This window comes from Neoarthrinium moseri, assembly GCF_022829205.1.
Source record: "Neoarthrinium moseri strain CBS 164.80 chromosome Unknown scaffold55_Wmoseri_CBS_16480, whole genome shotgun sequence".
Classification (NCBI taxonomy): Eukaryota; Fungi; Ascomycota; class Sordariomycetes; order Amphisphaeriales; family Apiosporaceae; genus Neoarthrinium; species Neoarthrinium moseri.
In genome coordinates, this window is record NW_026055169.1 from 137,638 (window position 1) to 156,734 (window position 19,097).

The window sequence follows — 19,097 nt, forward strand, 5'->3', positions numbered from 1 at the left end:
TTTAGAGAGTGCGGCAAATGTTCTAATAGATGAGGCTTGGTGAGAGCCGACTTGGCAACCCCAACGCGGGATCGTTCTAATGTCTATCGATTCCGACCTTTCTCGAAGCACACGAACTGGATGCACTCGATGACGTATGCGACACCTTGGTGTCGTACTTCTCAGTCGTCCTGAGCCAGTAGAGCCTCGCGGACAGGCACAATTCACAGAGACTACGGAGCTTCTCATGTGGTACCTCGGGTTCCGCAATTGTGATAGGAATATCTCAGCCGTTCTCGCATGTGGCTCATCCTGACACGGACCATGCCCAATACTGCGTGTCACACGGGACACTGGAAGATATGCAGCAGTTGTGGGCTGCGTTTCACTGCTGATGGGCGGCGAAGAAGAGCTTCGGGAGGCCCACGAAAATCTGATCAATTTAGACTGGTGGCTTGCAAGACTTGCTGGAGCCACCAAGTGTGTATGCGAACATCATCTGTCAACTCTGGGTGGAAGCTAGTCCCGAAGACATTGCCCTGCCTCAGCGCAACGATGTCGCCATCTCCCTTTGGTGCGACGGCCGAGATATCGCCTATGGCGGCAGCCTCATTGGATGCGTGACGGCCTGGCAGGACTGCAAGCACTTCTACCTTGGCATTCTTCGCCGCACGTGATTTGACGACGGGCGAAGGGAGACCAGTCTCTGTGGCGACGTGGTTCTGGGCGGACCTGTCTTCGACCTCGTCCGTCAGCAACTTATCGACCACAGGGGCCCGAATGAAGACTGCTGGGAAAGGTGGCGGCTTGCTTGACGACGGTGTCGCCTCCAAGAAGGCCAACTCAAGGTCTGTGACGAAGCTCTCCCTCTGCCTCCCAAAATGGTTTCGATGTACCCTCACATCGAGGCCCCCAACGAGCTCCTGCCCGCCCCTTTTCGTAGAACTCGCCTCCTCGGACAGAAAGATCAGCCCTGCACACGTGCCCCAGGTGGGTTTCCGCTTGACCCTGGTAGATCATGTCAGAATACGACAGTTGTCACACGCGAGGGCAGACCTGGGAAGCTTACTTGACGAACTCCCGTAAGGGCTCCAGGAGGTTCGACTGAACGGCGACCAGGGAGAGCGTGGTGCTCTCGCCACCGGGGATGATGAGGGCGTCGCAGGCGGATAGCTGCTCCGGCGTGCGAACTTCGATGCAGTTGACATGACGGTTGAGGTCTGCAGCCGCCCTTCTCAGAGAATGTAGGTGTTCTGAAAACCCACCCTGCAGGGCGAGGACGCCCACCGACAGAGCCATCTCGCGTCGACCAATACGCTCGCCCACGAAAACGCCCCAGGATATCTGCGACGAGAACGACGGTGGTCTGGGTTGGGAAGTGCTGCGGGCTTTCTCCCTCACGCCGCGGACAGCGCAACCAAGAAATCGCCAAGGAGCCGAGGATTTTGGACAGGTCGATTAGTATGGCAACGGTCAATTGGGGGTGGCCTCCGGGTGTCGCTGGGCTGTGTGACTGGTTCGGCTGGTGTCGGTCTACTACGAAGTGCACGGAGGGCGCATCACCATGTGCGCGGCCAAGCGAGTCGAGCCGTTGGCAGGGGCCCGACATCGGGCAGGTGGCTACATGCAGTTACTGCGTCATGGACCGCAGATGTAGCGGGCCGTATCTCCCTATTACTCTATACTTTCCTCACCGGCGACGGTCGCCAACGTCATGACGCCTCTTTGGGGTAAGCGACGCGGCACTTGTCAGGCACAGCGCGGTACACTCGGCTAAGGGTGGACCGGCGCGCGACTTTGTAATAGAGTTTCGGACCCTGGAGGACCCTGGGGCTTTTCTGCAGCAAGAGTCATATGATGGCGCATGCGCCCAATGGCGGAACATATATTGTATATTCCCAGCCGAGCATCGAGTGGTCTAGCAGTTCATCGTCTCCCGTCTCCCGTCTCCCGTCTCCCGTCTCCCGTCTCCCATCTCCCTTCCCCTTCCGCTGCCATCTGCCCCGCACCCGCAACCCGCAACCCGTAACCCGCAGTCCTCCTCCTAGCCAACATGGTCAACAACGACATCACCAGCGCCGCCGCCGCCGTGGCGGGATCGAGCAACGGCGCCCGCTCCGACGACTTCCGCGTCAAGTCGGGGCTGGCGCAGATGCTCAAGGGTGGCGTCATCATGGACGTGACGGATGCCGCCCAGGCCCGCATCGCCGAGGAGGCCGGCGCCTGTGCCGTCATGGCCTTGGAGAGAGTGCCCGCCGACATCCGGGCCGAGGGGGGCGTGGCCCGCATGTCGGATCCGGGAAAGATCAAGGAGATCCAGGAGGCCGTCACCATCCCCGTGATGGCCAAGGCACGTATCGGCCACTTTGTCGAGTGCCAGATCCTTGAGGCCCTCGGCGTCGACTACATTGACGAGAGCGAGGTCCTGACCCCGGCGGATGATCTGTACCACGTGGAGAAGTCGGGTTTCAAGGTCCCCTTTGTATGTGGCTGCCGGGGTCTGCCGGAAGCCCTGAGGCGCATTGCCGAGGGCGCCGCCATGATCAGGACCAAGGGCGAGGCCGGCACCGGCGACGTTGTCGAGGCTGTCAAGCACATGCGCCAGCTCAACAAGGACATCTCCCGCGCCAAGGCCGCTCTGCAGGAAAGCGGCGAACTGGGCATCCGCGCCCTCGCCAGAGAGTTCGAGGTGGACCCCACGCTCCTGAAGCAGACGGCAGAGCTGGGAAGACTACCAGTCGTCAACTTTGCGGCCGGTGGAGTCGCCACACCTGCAGATGCCGCCCTGATGATGCAGCTTGGCTGTGATGGAGTATTCGTCGGAAGTGGTATCTTCAAGTCGGGAGACGCAGCCAAGAGAGCCAAGGCTATTGTGCGGGCTACGACGCATTTCAAGGACCCCAAGGTGCTCGCCGAGTGCAGCGAGGGGCTGGGCGAGGCCATGGTTGGTATTTCGGTGAGCAGCATGCGTCCTGACCAGAAACTCGCCGGCCGTGGTTGGTAGAGAAGGCTCCATGCTGGAAGAAAAAAATTAAAAGCATCTGATTTCGATATGTAACACGGCGAACGGCTGCACCCTCCTGTATACCACTGCAACGGGTTGCATATTTCTCCATGGGGACGGCAAAGCAAATATGATGCTGGGCAGTAATTGTCAATGACGACTCAAGGTCCGACTTTTGTCATGCCCTGAAAACGTATACTCGTGCATGATGATCATTATTTATATATTCGGCTGCTACTCTGATCTGCACCTAGCGCCATGGTCTGCGGTCAACGGTATCCTGATGCGGGCATCTCGTGAACATAGCGACCCCCATCGACACCCAGCTCTTGCGGTGTGGATGCAACAGGGACCTGGTAGGTCGTTTGTTGCGGCATGTGGAAAGCGTACTTCGAAGGGTCGTTGGGGACGGCCGACTGCAGCTCGGCTGGCTGCCCGTAGACCGGCGATTGCCCGTAGACGGGAGAAGCCGAGTTGTGTTCCGATCCGTAATATTGCGACGGTGCCGATTGCGACATCATACTATTACCACCAGCCGTCGTTGGACCAAACGACGGGTCAGACTTCTTCTCACTTGGCTCCGGTGTTCTCCGTCTTCGGCGAAGAAGCATCAAGGCAGCCACAACGCCCACGCCGATGCCCGCAATACCGACGCCTATTCCGATACCCGCCTGTGCACCCGTCGACAGGCCGCCTGTTGAAGTCGACTGCTCTGCTGATGGCACCCCCGTCGCTGTGCCTGCTGAAGTAGATGAGGAGGTGGATGCGGTAGCGGTGTTGATGACATTTGTCCTCGTCGCAGAGCCGACTACTCCTCCTCCATTACCAGTCGTGGTGGCTGAAGTAGTCTGCTGCGTCGTGGCCGAAGTGCTCGTTGATAGTGATGATGTTCCCGCAGCGGTGCTGGAGGAGCCTATGCCGAAGGTCGCTTGACTCCCTACGTCAGGGAGGAACGTGAAGGCTTCGGAGTTGGACCCCTTCCCACCCTTCAAGTCGGGCTTCAGATCGAACCAGCAAGGCGTGTCGTCTCCGTCCCAGTCTAGTTTGAAGAGCGCAGAGGCGTTATAGGCACTGGCATCTTCCCTCTTTTTCTCTAGGGGCCACTGGGTTAATAACAGACGTCCCATCGCAGTGGCCTGCGGTGGCATATTGGAAGTATTCCAAAGAAGCAAACTCACCAACGACGCTCTTATCGCCTTGGCAGTATATAATCATAATTGGCGAAGAGAAGTTTGACGTCCAGGTCACGTTGACGGTGTCTTGGGCATGGTATGTCAGTTTTTTCCCGAATTCCGGGAACTGCCAATTGACTGAATTTGCGTTCTGCTGCTGAACCGCCGGTGTCGTGAACAGCGCCAGCACCGCTGCGGCCAAGGGCAAGTGCCGCGTCGTAGTCATCGTCCGATCTATCGTCGTCTAACTCTACTAGACGAACAATAGGGGAGTATAGGGGGACGAAGAAGAATTACACGAAAGAAAAGAGAGAGTGCTCCAAACAGTGCCCCAGAGGGCAGGGAATCCATGGCAACTTTGTTCATCCCGACTGGCAGAGATTATGCTGCTTGGCACCTAGCCCTGCCCTGTCGAGGTACATGAAAACCGTTCCATAGTGCTAATAATATGGAGAGCATGGACGCCGATCGAACGGTCCTAACGAGACGTGCAGGCTGCGGACAGGGTGCTAAAGTACCTCGACACCCGATTGGTCCCAGAACTGATCGAGGCCTCAGCTGGATCCTTCGTTGCTTGGGGCGGCGGCAAGTGGTGTTGGGGAGACCCCAGGTTCCGCCCACTGTCCCGGTGATTTGGGTCCTTGTAGGACGCATGGGTGCCTCGGTGCCTCGGTGCCGGCACATTTGTTGATGGCATTCAAATCAGCTTCGGGTGTCTCAATGAACATTCCACGTATACTTCTGTTGCGAGGATGGATTGGCCGATCAATCACATCTACATAACACGACGGTGTCTCTTCGCCTCGGGGACAAACGGTTCGGCTATCTTCAGGGTGCAGGTAAGTTAGTGGATGCCATCAGGCTAACTCAGGGCGGAAGCCAAGAGCCCCATCAGCTAAGAATAGCCCCCAAAATGCAACTCTATTACAGCAACAGCCACCCGGCCCCGGCCCTCCAGAATACCTAGCGGTGCCGCGTGCTCGCGTTACACAGCCACCGCCCACGTCCACGGGTGTGATTAACTAGAACCGCTCCATACGCCAGGCAAACATGAACAGCAACCTTGGAAATGCCTTTGGTGTGTGTGCGTGTTGGAGTATACGCTCCGTCTGCATCCCCTTATGGACGTCGACTTCACGTTGGCAGGGGAGAAAAGCTTTTCCACAACTTTGACAAGGCGATGTTGTCAGCACAGGGGTGTGTCATCTTTGAGCTTGCGTGCAAATGTCGCTCGTCCCTGGAGCGTTTCCGCAATAGGCAAAATGGCCTGGATTCCATCCCTGCCGTGGACGGGATGTTTAACCTGAAGTTAGCGGGGCGGTTGAAGGTTTCCACCTCTGGATCAACAACCTTTAGTATGCTCTAACTTTGCATTTGCATCCTCGAGTGCGTACAGTATCCAGGTCGAAGGATTACTCGTCGCGGACCGGATACTACCGCGCTGTTTGAGAGACACATGGTCCTGCTGGGATCCGCTTGTCTTACGCCGACGTTGAAATGGAGGTTCTCAACTCAATCAAACACAGGCAGTAACGCTGCGTCAAGACAGCCGGCAAGCTTCAACACTGAGAGGTATGGTACTTTAGTGAATCTCGCGCACCAACTACCTAAGTAGCGATGCCGGTATGGGTATGAGGCATATGTGCACCACTATTCGAAGGGACGTGCCATGGTCATCGTGGAAGGACGGCCGTCCAAGTGGTACTGCATCCCGTTCAGAGAGGCTGCATTTACTTTGCAACCACGGCCCGGACCGCCACGACGTCCGAGAAGCTTTTCGCAGCCTAGAGGACCTCGTGCGAGACAACCGTGACCTGCTGGACGCCACTGCGCTATGCGATAGGCGGGCAACCAGAGAAGTCATGTAAGGTGCTCCATTACAAGCCACTCGGCTTACCACGCCGAACGGATGGGTTTGAGCCCCCCCAGCACCATCTTGTCTTTCTCATCATCCCAAGTTCAGTGAACATAGACCGCCTCCTTTCTTCACAGGGCCATAAGCACCTGATAGCAAGTCCAACCGTGCCTGAAGCAGATATTTGGGCTGCGACCACGCCGCACAGTCTCCTATATCCGCTCAAGTTACAAGAGAGCCCTTGAATTGCCTCGACTCGGGGAAATGGCTGCCACGCTCTGCGTCGCGTATCCTCCTGGCTCGGATATCGACCTGGATTACTACCTGGAGACACATATCCCGTGGTCCCTGGAGCTTTGGGAGGGCGATGGCAGCGACGGCAGAAAAGGCAGCATAATCGACTGGAAAGTTTACACCGCCGCTGCCACAAGCGGCGACGAAGACGACAACAATGGCCCTTCTTACGAGCTCCTATTCACGTGCACTTGGGCGAGCAGGGAGGCGATGGAGGCGGCGCAGAGTGCCGTCACGCCGAAGCAACACAAGGAGGCCTGGGAAGATGTGGCCAACTACTCCAAAAAGAGCCCGGTCGTCTGGATTATGGAGCAGAAGGCGAGTTCGTGAAACAAACGAGATGTAATCAGGCTTGATAAAGGGGTTATGCGGGTAGACTCAGTCTGCCTGCATGATATACAGGATACAACTGCGCAAGCAAGGATCGAAAGGAAATGGAGTTATTTGGGTTTGCTTTTGGATAGTCAAAACGATTAAGTGCCTTAGTTCATACGCTCCGCTTCTCTAGAGCTGACTGTGAGGGCCAGCACCGGCCGAGGGACCCCTGAGGCGGCACACCATGCTCGGTTCCCCCAGGCAAATATGGCTATGAATACAATGATGCCGACTAAGCTTCCTACCTTTGAGTATACCTAATGCTGCTTCTCCTTGCATGCCAGTATGCATACTGCCGCCCTTTTTCTAATGTTTCTTAGGTCACGACTGTTTCGGCAGCGTGATCCTGAGCGCTGGTATATAAACACCCGTCACCGCCCCCGTCGCATCCGTGTTGAAAATGATATCATCGGCGCTCATGCTGCCATATATAACGCTCTCGACGCCGACCCAGCTGCCGCAGTCGGTCGAGAACATCTTGTCGACCTGCTCCGGGGCGGCTAGGTCCTCGAACAGGGCCTTGAACTTGATCTGCTTACCGCCGTTGGGCAGGTCGGCCTGCAGCGCGGTTGGATATAGGCGGATGCTCGGGGTCGTCGGCACGTATGTCAACTGCAGCGAGACGACAACGGCCTTGAAGTCGGTGCCGTTGCTGTACCACTGCGAGATGGATAGGCCGGGCTTGTTGTCGGTTTCGATAGTTAGCGACGAGTTAAAGCGGCGGGTGCTATTGGCGAAGGTGTACAGCCCGTCGTTCTGCGTGCCATTGGCGAGAGCGTAGTAACCGTTGTACTTGTTAGCAGCCTGGTTCTTGGCCGCAAGCGTTACGGCCGGGACAAATGTGGTGCCTAACATGTCGGCAATGTTCCAGTTGGTGTTGCCGGGGATGTCTCCCGCGATCATGATGGAGAAACCAATATCGTAATCCGGAATCAGAACGAACGCTGCCATGTAGCTTCCTATACCACCCGCTTTGTTGTATCCAGTTGTTTGACGGTACTCGGGGCCCAACGGAATGCGGCGGGCGCCCCAGGGTGCGCCAACGCTGGCCTTTGGGTCTGAAGAGAAGGAGAAAGGCTTCAGCCACCGCCTTGTCATTGCAGGGGACAGCTGCTTGAAGCTTAGGATTGCTCGACCAAACGCTGCAATATCAGCGGCGCTTGAGTACATGTTGCCGGCCCTGGGTACATTTGTTAGGTTGGGGTTTAGTGCTCGACCACGGGACACAGTACTTACGGAGCCTCATCGCCAAGTTGGAAAGACCATTTTGTCGCATTTGCGCTGCCCGGAATAATACCAAGCGCCTGTTTCGGAACCTTGTAGAAAGTGTTGGTCAGATTCAAAGGAGTTAGCACTGTGTCTTGCAGCAGTGACTGGTAGTCCTTTCCGGTAATTTGTTCAAGGGCATATCCGCTAATCTATATCAGTGATCCTTTTTTTCGCAATGAATAAGTACTGAGGCCTACAGTAGCTGAAATGCAATGTCCGAATACGTTGGGGTCTGGAACGGTGCAACGGATGGATAGAACTTGGCAATACCGGTGAAGAACTCTGTTAACGTTATTAGTAGCAACTCATATACGGGATGCTACCATCCACTCACGCTCACGAGTGCATAAAGGAACATCGCCGCAAGGCGGAATCTGCGCTTTGGGTAGCGGTGGAAACCCCAGTCTCACAACAGAGTCCTTGGTTGAGTCCATTTGTGTAAGTTCACCAAGCAGGGCATCTATCATGAGTGTTAGTCAGCTTCGCCTTTTGGGTATAGTTTGACGTTATATCCGTACAGTCTCGCGGGATTCCTGCCAACTGGGTCATGAGCGACCCAATGGTGATCTCGTCCCAATCTGTGTTAAGCACTGCGTTCTCAGTCGTTCTATTGGCCACAATCGCTGCCAACTCTGGTACATATTTCGTGATGGGGTCATTCCACATCGTATCGCCAGCATTTAGCAGAAAGTTATAGACAGTGAAAACTTTGGTCAGACTACCCAGCCGGAAGACTGTATTCTCGTCGACAGTTGTGACGCCAGGGTGCTTTATAGTGGCCAACTTCGGCGCTGTATGTGAGAGCGACAAGAGCGGCTCCGGTTCATGTGCTGAGAAGATCTGGATGGAATATGAAAAGTTCGCCGTCGCCGTCCCGTTGGCATTCCAATCCGTGAATTGCTTCGTCAGGCTTTCAACAGCCTGCTGGATGACCGGCGTCGACGAAAGCTTTGCCGGCTTAGGAAATACGGGCCCATCCAGTGGGCAGTTATTGATGGCCACAGCGAAGGGCACCGCGCCGGCCAAAAACACGAGACTTTTTGCCCAGATCATCGTGGCTCCGGCGTCATGGACAGAGAGGTATGGAGGATCGGGTGGATGCCAAGACTTGAGAATGCCTGGTCTACATCTTGGAGTATATAAGGCTCATACGGCCATGGGCAAAATTACTGCTAGACTAGACATGAATATCAATCGCGATCTGGATTCTTCGCTCGCGCCGGGTCACCGCGCTCATTAGGCAAGTGATATGAGAGACACATGTTGACAAGGTCACCTAATTGGGAAGTTGGGGTGCGCCCCAACACCCAAGGATAAGCCAGAGGTCAATTGGCATCTTCGATTGGAGCCGAGGCCAGTCCTATTGGGTAACAATCTGCCTTTCAACCACATGGCTTCCTGGTCCCGGGTTTTGAGGTCGGGTGTCATTGAACATGTCGGCGTACGCTTCGAGCCACGATGCGGGGGTTAAGGGTTGCTGGGAAAGGAATACCATGTAGGGTTGCAACAACGTTGCACGTGAGTGGTGCTGATGCGCATAACTCGAGACTGAGCTTACGCGGAGCCAAGGCCTTCGATCTACGGCAGTCTTGGCCTCCAGGTAGCAATGTATGTCAAAGTTTGGGCAGGGAAGATCAGTGATGCAGCATGCAGGAACAACTGGGAACCCTGTCGTGATATAGTCACCACCGATGGAACCGAAATTAGACGACTAGAGCCTCAAGGCGGAAAGTTAACCAGCTGCTCTGGATAGCCCTCATCCATGGGCTCAGTCCTAGGTCAGGGTGCTTTTCTCATCGTCCATGTCACAGCAGTCTCCACAATGGCATGGCTCGGTTTGGAAAGTGTTCATCGAGTGGATATATGCTGCGCCAGTACTCGGTATACAGAGTTTGACACTTGCAGTGGTGATACCAGAGGGCTTTGAGGGCATACCTTCCACAAACGCCAAGGCTCCCTGCGAGGATATGCGTGATGCTGTATAGGCCCTGTAGCCAGCCGGGTCCAAGTCGGGTGAGTGTGGGTATCGAACCACGTAAACGGCAGTGACGTGACGACATTCGCGATCATTGGAAGCGTCTCCTGTCTGGTGTTCATTTACAGTCACATGAAGGCACACGCTGCGCAGACAATGATTCGGTACTGTGAGGAGTAGCAACAATCAAGGTCCGAAAGGGGTAGGTGATAGAGTTGTTTTATCTAGGCAATCGGGGATGGGTTGCGTCCAATGGCACGGGTCATTTCCGTGTGGCTCGCCAATGCGAAACCCGGCCACCCCACCTGTCTACCACAACAGTTACGTACGACTTGTGCCACCGGATGGATTACCTGAGCCGGCCAATTAACAAAGTAACCACAATTCTATACTTGGAATCCGCCACGACGGGGATCATTTTCGTATGTTTCGTCGGAAGATTGCGAGGGGTATGAAAGATGTTTTGCACGTATATTCCGCTGGAGTATGCATGAGCTCGTATATTGCTGGGCTTCCAGGAGCTGGCAGTGTTGCTCATGGATCATCTTGTTGTCATCTTGGCTCGTTCCCCCGTTCATACCTCCTTCAGTCACGCTCGGATCCGATGACACAATAATCTCGGGCAAAACGCCCATGTACATATATGTATGTAGGCACAACTTCATCAAGTCCCGCCTTGTTTGCCGTAGATCGCCGCGCATTCGCAGTTTCGTGTTTCACCGGAAAATTAAAGTATTTCGGTATGTCCCGAACTAACGCTGCAGAGTTATCATCGAAAACTTATATCCCATCTTGGCTCCAACAGAATTGCTTGACCTGGCCCATTTGTAATATACATGCCGTAGAAAGAGGCCAAGAGCATGAACTGATACTGGTCGCTGGGCATCAATATCATAGGTGTGCCCGACCCTCCAACTTCCTTCGTCTCCGCTCGGCCTTGACTTCCTTCTTGACCCGCAAGGCCTCCTCGGAGCTCAGCCTTCTGTCGACTTTGCCTCCAGGTGCACTGGCCTCAGCAAACAATTTCCTGCCAAGGATATCTGCCAGCCGGATGACACGGGTACTGACCGTGGCACCGTCTCTCCTGTTCTTCCCTTCTCTCCTGCTGCTAGCGATTCGCCCAGCAAAGTCCCAAAGCCGACCCTCGGCGAGAACATCGCCTGTCTTGGGGTCACGGCTGGGCATCCACTCGGAAGATAGTCGAAGCCTAGGCGGCGTCTTGCCGTCTTTGGATTTGACGGCGTAGATGATGCCCTCCTCTTCGAAGCGCTGATAAGAGTTCTTCAGCGTCTCCTTGTTCACGGCTTCGAAGTAGGACAGATCCCCTTGGTGGTATAGCGTCTTGCCGAGCTGAGGGTCCCCGTTAGATTCCCGGGTCTAAGCCTATTATAGGTCCTGTGGGTTTTGTGAAACTTACCAGTTGCGCGCTGTTCTGTGCCTTGGCGACTCCAATCCAGGCATCGTCCGTGGCGACACCGAGCGGAGGCGCGAGGCCCATTAATGAAATGGCGGCGAGCCAACTGGCCTCAATGAATGGCCAGATCAGGAAACAATAGAAGTCGTAGTTTTCTCTTCCGGCCATGCGCTCCTCGTCTGAGAGACCAACGGCGACGATCTTACCATCGCCGTCGCGCTTGAGAGTGAGGATCCGGTCGTTTTCAAGCCCAACCACTGTTTTCTCCAAGTTGACAGCCAAGCCATCACTGGGGAAAATGAACTCGCCCCTGAAAAGGGACGAGAGGAATAGGACCTGGTCGCGCAATTCGTTGTATGGTATCTCTTGGTTTGCCGGCCCGCCGCCCTGCTTGACACGCGTGTATATGCTTGCACTTACCAGGGCCTCCGATATGAAGAGGTGTATGGTCATATTTCTGTAGAAGGACAGCTGAAAGCGATCTACAGCGTAGTATGTAGGCTCGGGAAGTCCTTGGACGACGCCGACAAGGTCCTTTCCGAGCACGTCGAGCCCCCTCTCGACAACTTCGGATAGAGGGGCATTTCCGAAATGCGCGACGCGGCCGCCCTTGGCTCTGACACGATTCGTGAGCCACTCGACACGGCGCAAGAGCTCTGGCTTGCCTACACCGCGGCCACGCAGCGTGAGGAGCACAGTGCCGATCAGCGCGGTGGGCATGACGACGGACACGTCGTTGATGTCTGCCAGGACTTTGTAGCCCATGGTGCGCAATAGCTTCTGGCGCACAGCGGCCGATTCGGGTGTCCTGGCCGTGAGATCGTCGGGCACCTTGGTGAGTTTTGTGAGTTGTTCGTCGATATAGCGCCGCAAGCTCCAAGGCTCGTGGAAACGAACATCGACCCGGCCCAGCTTCAGGGAGAGGACAGAGGATCCACCGCTCAGGAAGTCTGCGAGGTTCTCCTTCTTCTTGGGCACACCCAGAAGCTCGGTCACGTAGCCTTCGGTCTCTATGACCTTGTCGTACTGGGTGCTGACCGGGCAGATGATGGCGTCCTCGACCCTTCCGGACAGGACGCTGTCCATGATGAAGCTGAGAATGCCGAACTTGGGCGAGAGCAGCTTGCCGGTCCGCGACCGTCCGCCCTCGATGAAGCATTCGAAATTGTAGCCACTCTGAAGCAAAGTGTCGATGTAAGCCTGTACAAGTGTGGTGTATAACGAATCATTGCCGAAAGAGCGTCGGATCCACATGGCTCCGGCATGCTGCAAGAAGCTTCCCACGACGGGAAAGTTGAGGTTATCGCCGGCGACCACGACGGGCAAGGCCAGACCCAGACGGTAGCAGATGAGCTGCATGGAAACGTAGTCGACGTGGGATCGGTGGCTGGGAAGAAAGATGATGCTCTGCTTCTTGGCCGCGGCCTCCTCGGCAACCTTGCGCAGGCGCAGGACCTCCTCGCTGGAGACGTGGATTCCCTGGTGATAGGCCCTCGTCAACAGCTGTGTACAGAGGTAATATGCGCCCCGGATGAAGGTCTTGCTCTCGAACTTGCATATCATGTCGTTGGTCAGCTTCTCGGCGACCTCTTGCAGGCCGTGCTCGATGACGGAGCGCCTTTGGGCCTTCTTGTTGGCATAGTTGGGGTCGTGTTTCCTGAACCAGCCCTCCTCCTCCTCGACGGCGAGGCGCATGTCGGCCAGCTGGGAGATCCGGGTCTGCAGCAGGGGTGCCGAGACGACTGCGTTCCTCATCTGCTCGGAGAAGCCGGAGTAGAAGATGGGCTGGCCGATGACCTTGTCGTAGGCGCGCCATCCTGTGCCGGAGACGTAGAGGGACACCTCACGGAGGAACCTAGGTGGGAGAGAGGGGTGAGTATCAAGGCCGTGAACGCGAAGACAAGGGCATGGCCCGGGCCCGAGTCCAACGGAGGAGAGAGGACGTACTGCAAGGGCTCGGAGCGGAACCTGGCCATGTGCTGCATGAGCGCCTCCTCCTTGCCTCCATCTTGGACGCGCGGCGGCTCGACATAGCTTCGGGGCTGCAGGGTGATCTGGTCTCCCAGAATCTGGAGGTCGGGCGCGGAATCGCGCGTGGGGTCGTCGTCGTGCGCCATGGCGCCAGGTCGGGTCGGCGTGCTCTCCTCTTCAGCCTTCAGCCTTCAGCCTGGAGGTCCGGTCCTCCGGTCCGTTGGGTCGGGTTGGCGAAGGAAGGCAGTTCACATCCCCCTTGACGGGAAGTGTACAGCGACAGTAGTTACCAGGGCCAGATAGCAGGCCTGCGCTACCATTCGCTGTTGGGACACGGGACACGGATGCCGAGAGCACGGCCTGGTATCATTGGAAGCAAAACACAGACCAGCCAAGTTGCTGGCGTCAATGTCACGCTTCCCCGGATTCGCAGCACCGACTCGGGCGGTCGGACCCGTGGCGTGCTGCTAAGAGCCGAGGTCCCAGGCATGTGACCGGGGGCTGCCGGGGGGGTTGCAGGCGGGCTGCCGCTGCGGATCCCCTCCAATCCTCCCGAACAGGGAACGCCCCCCCACTAACGCCACTGTGGGAATTGGGAATAGCGCTGTCAGCCTTGCAGCCCCGCTGAAGCCTCTCCTGCAACACGAACTTTTTTTTCTTGTTATACCGTACACTATCAGGCAAGGCTGCGAGTCTGGAGAGTCTCAACTCTCCCCCCGTTCATCTCAATCGATATGGTAATGTCGCGTATCGCGCACCCAACCCGTCCGATCGTTGCAGCTTCGCGTAGTTCGTGATCGCGGCGCCTCCGCCTCCCGACTCCCGCCTCCCGCCTCTGCCAGCAAGTTCACCATGGCGTCCAACACGCCCTCGGTCACCCACGAGCTCCTCGCCCGCGCCCACAGCCCCGACAGCGTCTCGCGCATCTACAGCGACAAGATCCAGCACCGTCCCCTGTTCCTTCGCCCCAACTCGCCGCCTCCCTCTGCCAACGCCCGCGCAGCACGCCGCAAGGCCCGCGACGACAAGAAGAAGCGTGCCAACGCCCTCAAGCCCAAGCCGCTCTCTGCCCGCCAGCGTCGCAGCCTCGGCCTCTACGACGTGCCCAGGCAGGGCCAGCGCTACGAAATCTTCGTTCCGCTGAACCGCCTCTGGCTCGGTTACGTCCGCGAGATCCTCGGCAACGAGCTGTACACTGGAGGCCAGGGCGCCGCCGCCAAACTCACAGCCGCAGACTACCACGGCGCCGAGATCGAGGTTTCCAGGAGTCGGTGTCCGAGCAGGGTGGGCATCCGAGGCATCGTGATCAAGGACTCACGGTTCACCTTCGAGGTCATCACGCCCAAGAACAAGGTCAAGCTTGTGCCCAAGGAGGGGACTACCTTCCGAATCATGGTTCCCCCGACCGAGACACAAGAGGCGCCACATGAGTCTGAGGCTGCTTCGACAGAGGAGCGCGACGCAAAGGCATTCACGTTCGAAGTTCTTGGCGACCAGTTCCAGTACCGGCCGGCTGACAGGGCCAACAAGAAATTCAGAGTTCATTATCTGAAGTTGCTCTGAATCATGTTCCTAGCCTACAGCATGGAAGCCAAGAAGAGTTACCGACTCAGACCATCCGTACTGAGCCATCATGATCAAAGAATCGCATCATCGACACTGCCCACGCGATTTCGCTCGCTGAAATGTGAAGCTAGTCTACAAATCATGGTAGACTCGTCTCTGTGGGCGTGGCTGGCAGTTTCATCCTACTGTGCCAGTTTTGTCATTCCTCGTGCCTCGAGCACAAGGCTTGACACTGCAACTGGCGCCAGTGACGGAGGACCACCGCCGGAGCTAAATCAAAAGCGTGCGTTATCAGGTGTGGTTTGATGGAAAGACACATGTCGGTGACAGAGAAGAATGCACGTCACTCTACACGGTTCATCGTTGTTGGAGTCTCGGGAATCACTTGTCGCGGCTTTCTACAAAGCTCACCCAACACAACCCTCGTTTGAACATACACGCCTTCCAGACCCATCGTTAGCGCCCAGGCGACTTTTTGATTGAACCAACACCCCAATTGAACGAGGTTTTGGCACGTACGACCAACATGAGGAAGCCTGAACCACCACCTCGACCTCCTCCTGCTCCTCGGCCTCCTCCCGAACCGCCAAAGCCCAAACCTAACCCAAAGCCCAAGCCCAAGCCTATACCTGGATAAGTGCGACGCCCTTGCTGTGATTCGGGGGACAAGACAAGGCAATTGTCATCAGCTGTCACCTTCTACGTGCGCCCTTTAGGTGCCACACCCCAGGTTCTCCTCCGCGGCGATAGTATGAGCTGGGGGAATGCCATGACTGGGCCAAGCGGATGTGTGGATAGCAGGACGGAGATGTGATTTCACGTAATTTCATGTCAAGAAGACATGAAACAAACCATATCAATACAAATTCAGAACTTAACGGCTAGACCGGCCGGACTCAAGGCTCGACATTGTCATAAACAGTATAATCTTTTCTTTTATGCATGAAACTGACTACGAAAGGGAGCTTTCTGTACATATTACATGAAAGTCCATGTCTATTATGACGCCTTGTCAGAGTCCGAATTGGAATAACGAGATAACTGGTTTCTAGGGACTGCTTCTGGCCAGCATCTAGATATTTGTCATTCTCCGTGTCATTCTGACAATATTCGCCAAATCATCTGGAGCCATAGGCGTATCATGACGAGCCAAGTCAAGTCTATACCGAACAGCAAGCTAGCCCAAGATAAACGATGAAACAAGAATCTTCTAACTAGGAGGTGGCCCATTTCAGCTGTATCACACAAATGACTACGGACTTGGCTTTGTAGGAGTAGACAGGAGCAAGACCTGACAGAAGCTCGGTCGTAAGTTTCCAAATATACTTCAGTCTGAGACATCAAGTTTCGTTCCGCAATTACATTGTTGCTCAACAAGAATATATATCTGCACTCTACAACTGGTAATTATCACCATCATGGAGTCAACGGCACAGTTTAAGGTACGGCTTAGTTTGATTCTTCTACAGAACAAATATCAGCCACCTGATCCCTAAACCTGTAGTACGCTTAACCACCAGTCCACCAGAATGGAAACGGCCATCCCGCCGGAGGACCAAAAAGTCACCATCCACACGCTGCTCTATTCTTATGCTATAGCCAGACGTCGGAATAGGCCTGGCCAACGGGGTTCTGAGCCTGCTCTAGCATCGCAACCAGTGTTCTGCATGAGTCTTTTCCCCCTCGAGGGCCTCCCTGTCAACTCTACAGAGGCCCCTATCTACATCCTTGGGCCGCGGTTCGAAGACATGCTGGTGAGGTCTGCATGATACGGGAATCGCGCTGTTACTGCGTAGATATCGGTCTCCATTTCGGACCTGGAGAACGCGCGTTCGCACTGCCAACCGCGAGCAGGGTGCTCACCAGTGGGCACCACCCTGAGCCTCCAGTTGATAACGAGACATTGCCCCTAGGCGCCGCCGAAGTTATGTCACCCGCCTTTGAACGCAGCATGTTGGAAGTCAACGTTCTGTGGAGAAATCCGGCCAAGCCGTGGGGGAGACTTGTGCAGACGCGGAGACTGTGGGTAAGTCCAGACCAGGATCTTATTTTTCAAGGAGGAGCCCGGATGCTTGGCCAGGGAAGCACGAATTCACCATAGCTCGATCCACGGACAAGATTGATTTGCCTTGTAGGGCCGGTCGTCGCATAGAGATTGATGGGATGCCGTGGATGAATATGAAATCATGGAGCGTGACAGGGTTTGTCTTTCAAGTAGAGATGATGCGGATCTGTCCTCATCATTTAATCCAATGGAACGAAGCACGGAGGACCGGTATTAGGTTGGGTGAACTCCAGAACGTTGGAACTGTTGTAATACTGCCTTCACGCCTCAGGACTGGCATCCAATAAGCGGCATAAACGGAACTCCACGGTACAGGCGAATAGCTCAGGGAGCTTAATATATGTCCCAGAGACTGATCCTCCCATCTTTGCTGCCAGCTGCCAGCCAATGGGCTTCTTTTGCCTGCTTGATTCTCCTCTCCTTGACCGTGAGCTCAACAGCCATTGGTACAGACTGGACAACCTCATCATTACCTAGTACATTCTCGGAGTGAGTGCTTGTGTCAGCTTGAGGAGAGGGCTCTGGAAGATTGAGAGGGGCAAACGCCACAGCGTAGCAGCCAACCGGATGCCATTTGAGGACCGCCAGTTCCCGCATCGTCTGAGCCGAATACACACGAATCTTAGAGTCCCATCCCGCTGTGGCAAATATCCTACCATCTGAGCGGACACGAAGACCCTGCTGACCCGAGTGTTTCGTGTTGACACACTTCAAAGGCTGCGTTTGAACATCAACAACCTTCTGGGGTTTGGTCGCTGGTCTTGGCTCCGCTGCCAAAGCCGCAGAGAGAAGTGATCTTCCATTGCCTGGTATTGATTGAGCTGGACCGTCAGGTTCTTTCGTTGGAGGAAGCGGTGTCCCCGCTGAGGTTTTGTGCTGGGGTATGGGGTGCTTGACTAGCAGAGCATCTGCACTGGAGGTAAAGAAGTAGTTACGGTTTGGGGCGACATCCAATGACAGGACAGGCTGAGTATGGCATTGAGCCCTGTAGACGAGCTCCCAGGCTCCCTGATCGCCTTGTTGGTACACCGTTGCAAGCCCATTTTCGTAAGCAGTGACGAGCATCAGTGACGAGTCCATGTGAAACAAGGCCAGAGACATCACCATGCCGCTCTTGTCACTTTTCTCTGACGAGTGAACAGTGTACAACCGCTCCTGGCTGGGAAGTTTATATATGTCAACCTGAACAAAACAAAGGGGCGTCAGCTGGTTACTATGGGCACGGGCAACGAAAATATGCGTACGGACTCGGAGGCCAGAGTGTTTGGCACAGCTATGAGAATTTCGTCACTCGAACCATTGGAGCCGGCAGCACAGGACCCGAAGGCACAGAAGTTCATAGTATTGACCTCAAGGATATGCACAATCCATGGTTGCGGTCTAGGACCCGGCGAGGGATCTAAGGGCAGTACGGTACTCAAGCGCGACTCGTCATCTTCAGTGACCTTCCATACGATCAGATGGTGATCTCGGCCATGCCTAAGGATACTTACTCAGCACACTGACCCGCGAGAGAAAAGCGAATGGAGCGAACATCGAAGTGCGGCAGGCGCTCCTCCAGATTCGGAATTTGGGACCTACGTGATGATCTTGTCCGTGCCCCACGAGGCGATGCCGAGGATTGCGTTTGTGTGAGCCTGCCAGACCGCCCTAGGCCGCATGATGGTCAGGTCCCATAGCACCACATGTCCCTCGGCGTCGCCTGAAGCCAGTCGCTGGTTGTCTCGGACGAAGGCTGCGGCATGCACCTGGGCTTGGTGGCCGCGAAGGACCGTTTTCGGGCTCGCTGGCGGCAGCTGCGACGCCATCGTAGGTCGAATTGTCCAGGGTTGCTTGGAACGTTACGGTCTACAGGTCATGTTGCTCGCCTCGACATGGCAGCATCGCGCTAGGATCCCCAGGTGCAGCGATCAACAGATACGATGCTGGTGCAATATCTCGGGCGGCGATAGCTCTGGTCGTCGTATTGTGCAGCCAGGGTTGCCGCTGAGCCGCATGCACGTAATGAAATCTGCTCTGGATGTTGCCGAAGGTGTGTGTCGTCAAAAGTTGCCTCCCACGCGAGCCTACCTAACCACCTAACCAGGTACCTAAGGTATTTTCTGGGGTCCAAACCAACTAAAAACTTCATTAAAGCCTCGTCGGAACCGGCCACGCA

The 19,097-nt window shown here is 55.6% G+C and overlaps 8 protein-coding genes across 8 annotated transcripts; 3 read left to right on the top strand and 5 right to left on the bottom strand.

The window, feature by feature from the left end:
• Nucleotides 1-416: 416 nt before the first annotated feature.
• On the bottom strand, nucleotides 417-1,278 carry JN550_010536 (uncharacterized protein; the record flags this gene model as incomplete). Its single annotated transcript, XM_049308801.1, has 2 exons — nucleotides 417-987; nucleotides 1,049-1,278. 2 exons carry the CDS (start codon nucleotides 1,276-1,278, stop codon nucleotides 417-419), a joined length of 801 nt encoding a protein of 266 aa, XP_049167507.1.
• Nucleotides 1,279-2,032: 754 nt separating this feature from the next.
• On the top strand, nucleotides 2,033-2,983 carry JN550_010537 (uncharacterized protein; the record flags this gene model as incomplete). Its single annotated transcript, XM_049308802.1, has 1 exon — nucleotides 2,033-2,983. One exon carries the CDS (start codon nucleotides 2,033-2,035, stop codon nucleotides 2,981-2,983), a length of 951 nt encoding a protein of 316 aa, XP_049167508.1.
• A 269-nt stretch (nucleotides 2,984-3,252) lies between these two features.
• JN550_010538 (uncharacterized protein) lies at nucleotides 3,253-4,131 on the bottom strand (the record flags this gene model as incomplete). Its single annotated transcript, XM_049308803.1, has 1 exon — nucleotides 3,253-4,131. One exon carries the CDS (start codon nucleotides 4,129-4,131, stop codon nucleotides 3,253-3,255), a length of 879 nt encoding a protein of 292 aa, XP_049167509.1.
• A 2,143-nt stretch (nucleotides 4,132-6,274) lies between these two features.
• JN550_010539 (uncharacterized protein) lies at nucleotides 6,275-6,634 on the top strand (the record flags this gene model as incomplete). The annotated part of the gene is made up of 1 exon (XM_049308804.1): nucleotides 6,275-6,634. One exon carries the CDS (start codon nucleotides 6,275-6,277, stop codon nucleotides 6,632-6,634), a length of 360 nt encoding a protein of 119 aa, XP_049167510.1.
• A 366-nt stretch (nucleotides 6,635-7,000) lies between these two features.
• On the bottom strand, nucleotides 7,001-9,001 carry JN550_010540 (uncharacterized protein; the record flags this gene model as incomplete). Its single annotated transcript, XM_049308805.1, has 5 exons — nucleotides 7,001-7,859; nucleotides 7,916-8,092; nucleotides 8,146-8,230; nucleotides 8,283-8,408; nucleotides 8,467-9,001. 5 exons carry the CDS (start codon nucleotides 8,999-9,001, stop codon nucleotides 7,001-7,003), a joined length of 1,782 nt encoding a protein of 593 aa, XP_049167511.1.
• Nucleotides 9,002-10,814: 1,813 nt separating this feature from the next.
• Nucleotides 10,815-13,454, bottom strand: JN550_010541 (uncharacterized protein; the record flags this gene model as incomplete). The annotated part of the gene is made up of 3 exons (XM_049308806.1): nucleotides 10,815-11,273; nucleotides 11,341-13,192; nucleotides 13,285-13,454. The coding sequence occupies 3 exons, from the start codon at nucleotides 13,452-13,454 to the stop codon at nucleotides 10,815-10,817; spliced, it is 2,481 nt and encodes an 826-aa protein (XP_049167512.1).
• Nucleotides 13,455-14,160: 706 nt separating this feature from the next.
• On the top strand, nucleotides 14,161-14,871 carry JN550_010542 (uncharacterized protein; the record flags this gene model as incomplete). Its single annotated transcript, XM_049308807.1, has 1 exon — nucleotides 14,161-14,871. The coding sequence occupies one exon, from the start codon at nucleotides 14,161-14,163 to the stop codon at nucleotides 14,869-14,871; it is 711 nt and encodes a 236-aa protein (XP_049167513.1).
• Nucleotides 14,872-17,272: 2,401 nt separating this feature from the next.
• JN550_010543 (uncharacterized protein) lies at nucleotides 17,273-18,747 on the bottom strand (the record flags this gene model as incomplete). Its single annotated transcript, XM_049308808.1, has 3 exons — nucleotides 17,273-18,121; nucleotides 18,184-18,418; nucleotides 18,521-18,747. The coding sequence occupies 3 exons, from the start codon at nucleotides 18,745-18,747 to the stop codon at nucleotides 17,273-17,275; spliced, it is 1,311 nt and encodes a 436-aa protein (XP_049167514.1).
• Nucleotides 18,748-19,097: the final 350 nt, after the last annotated feature.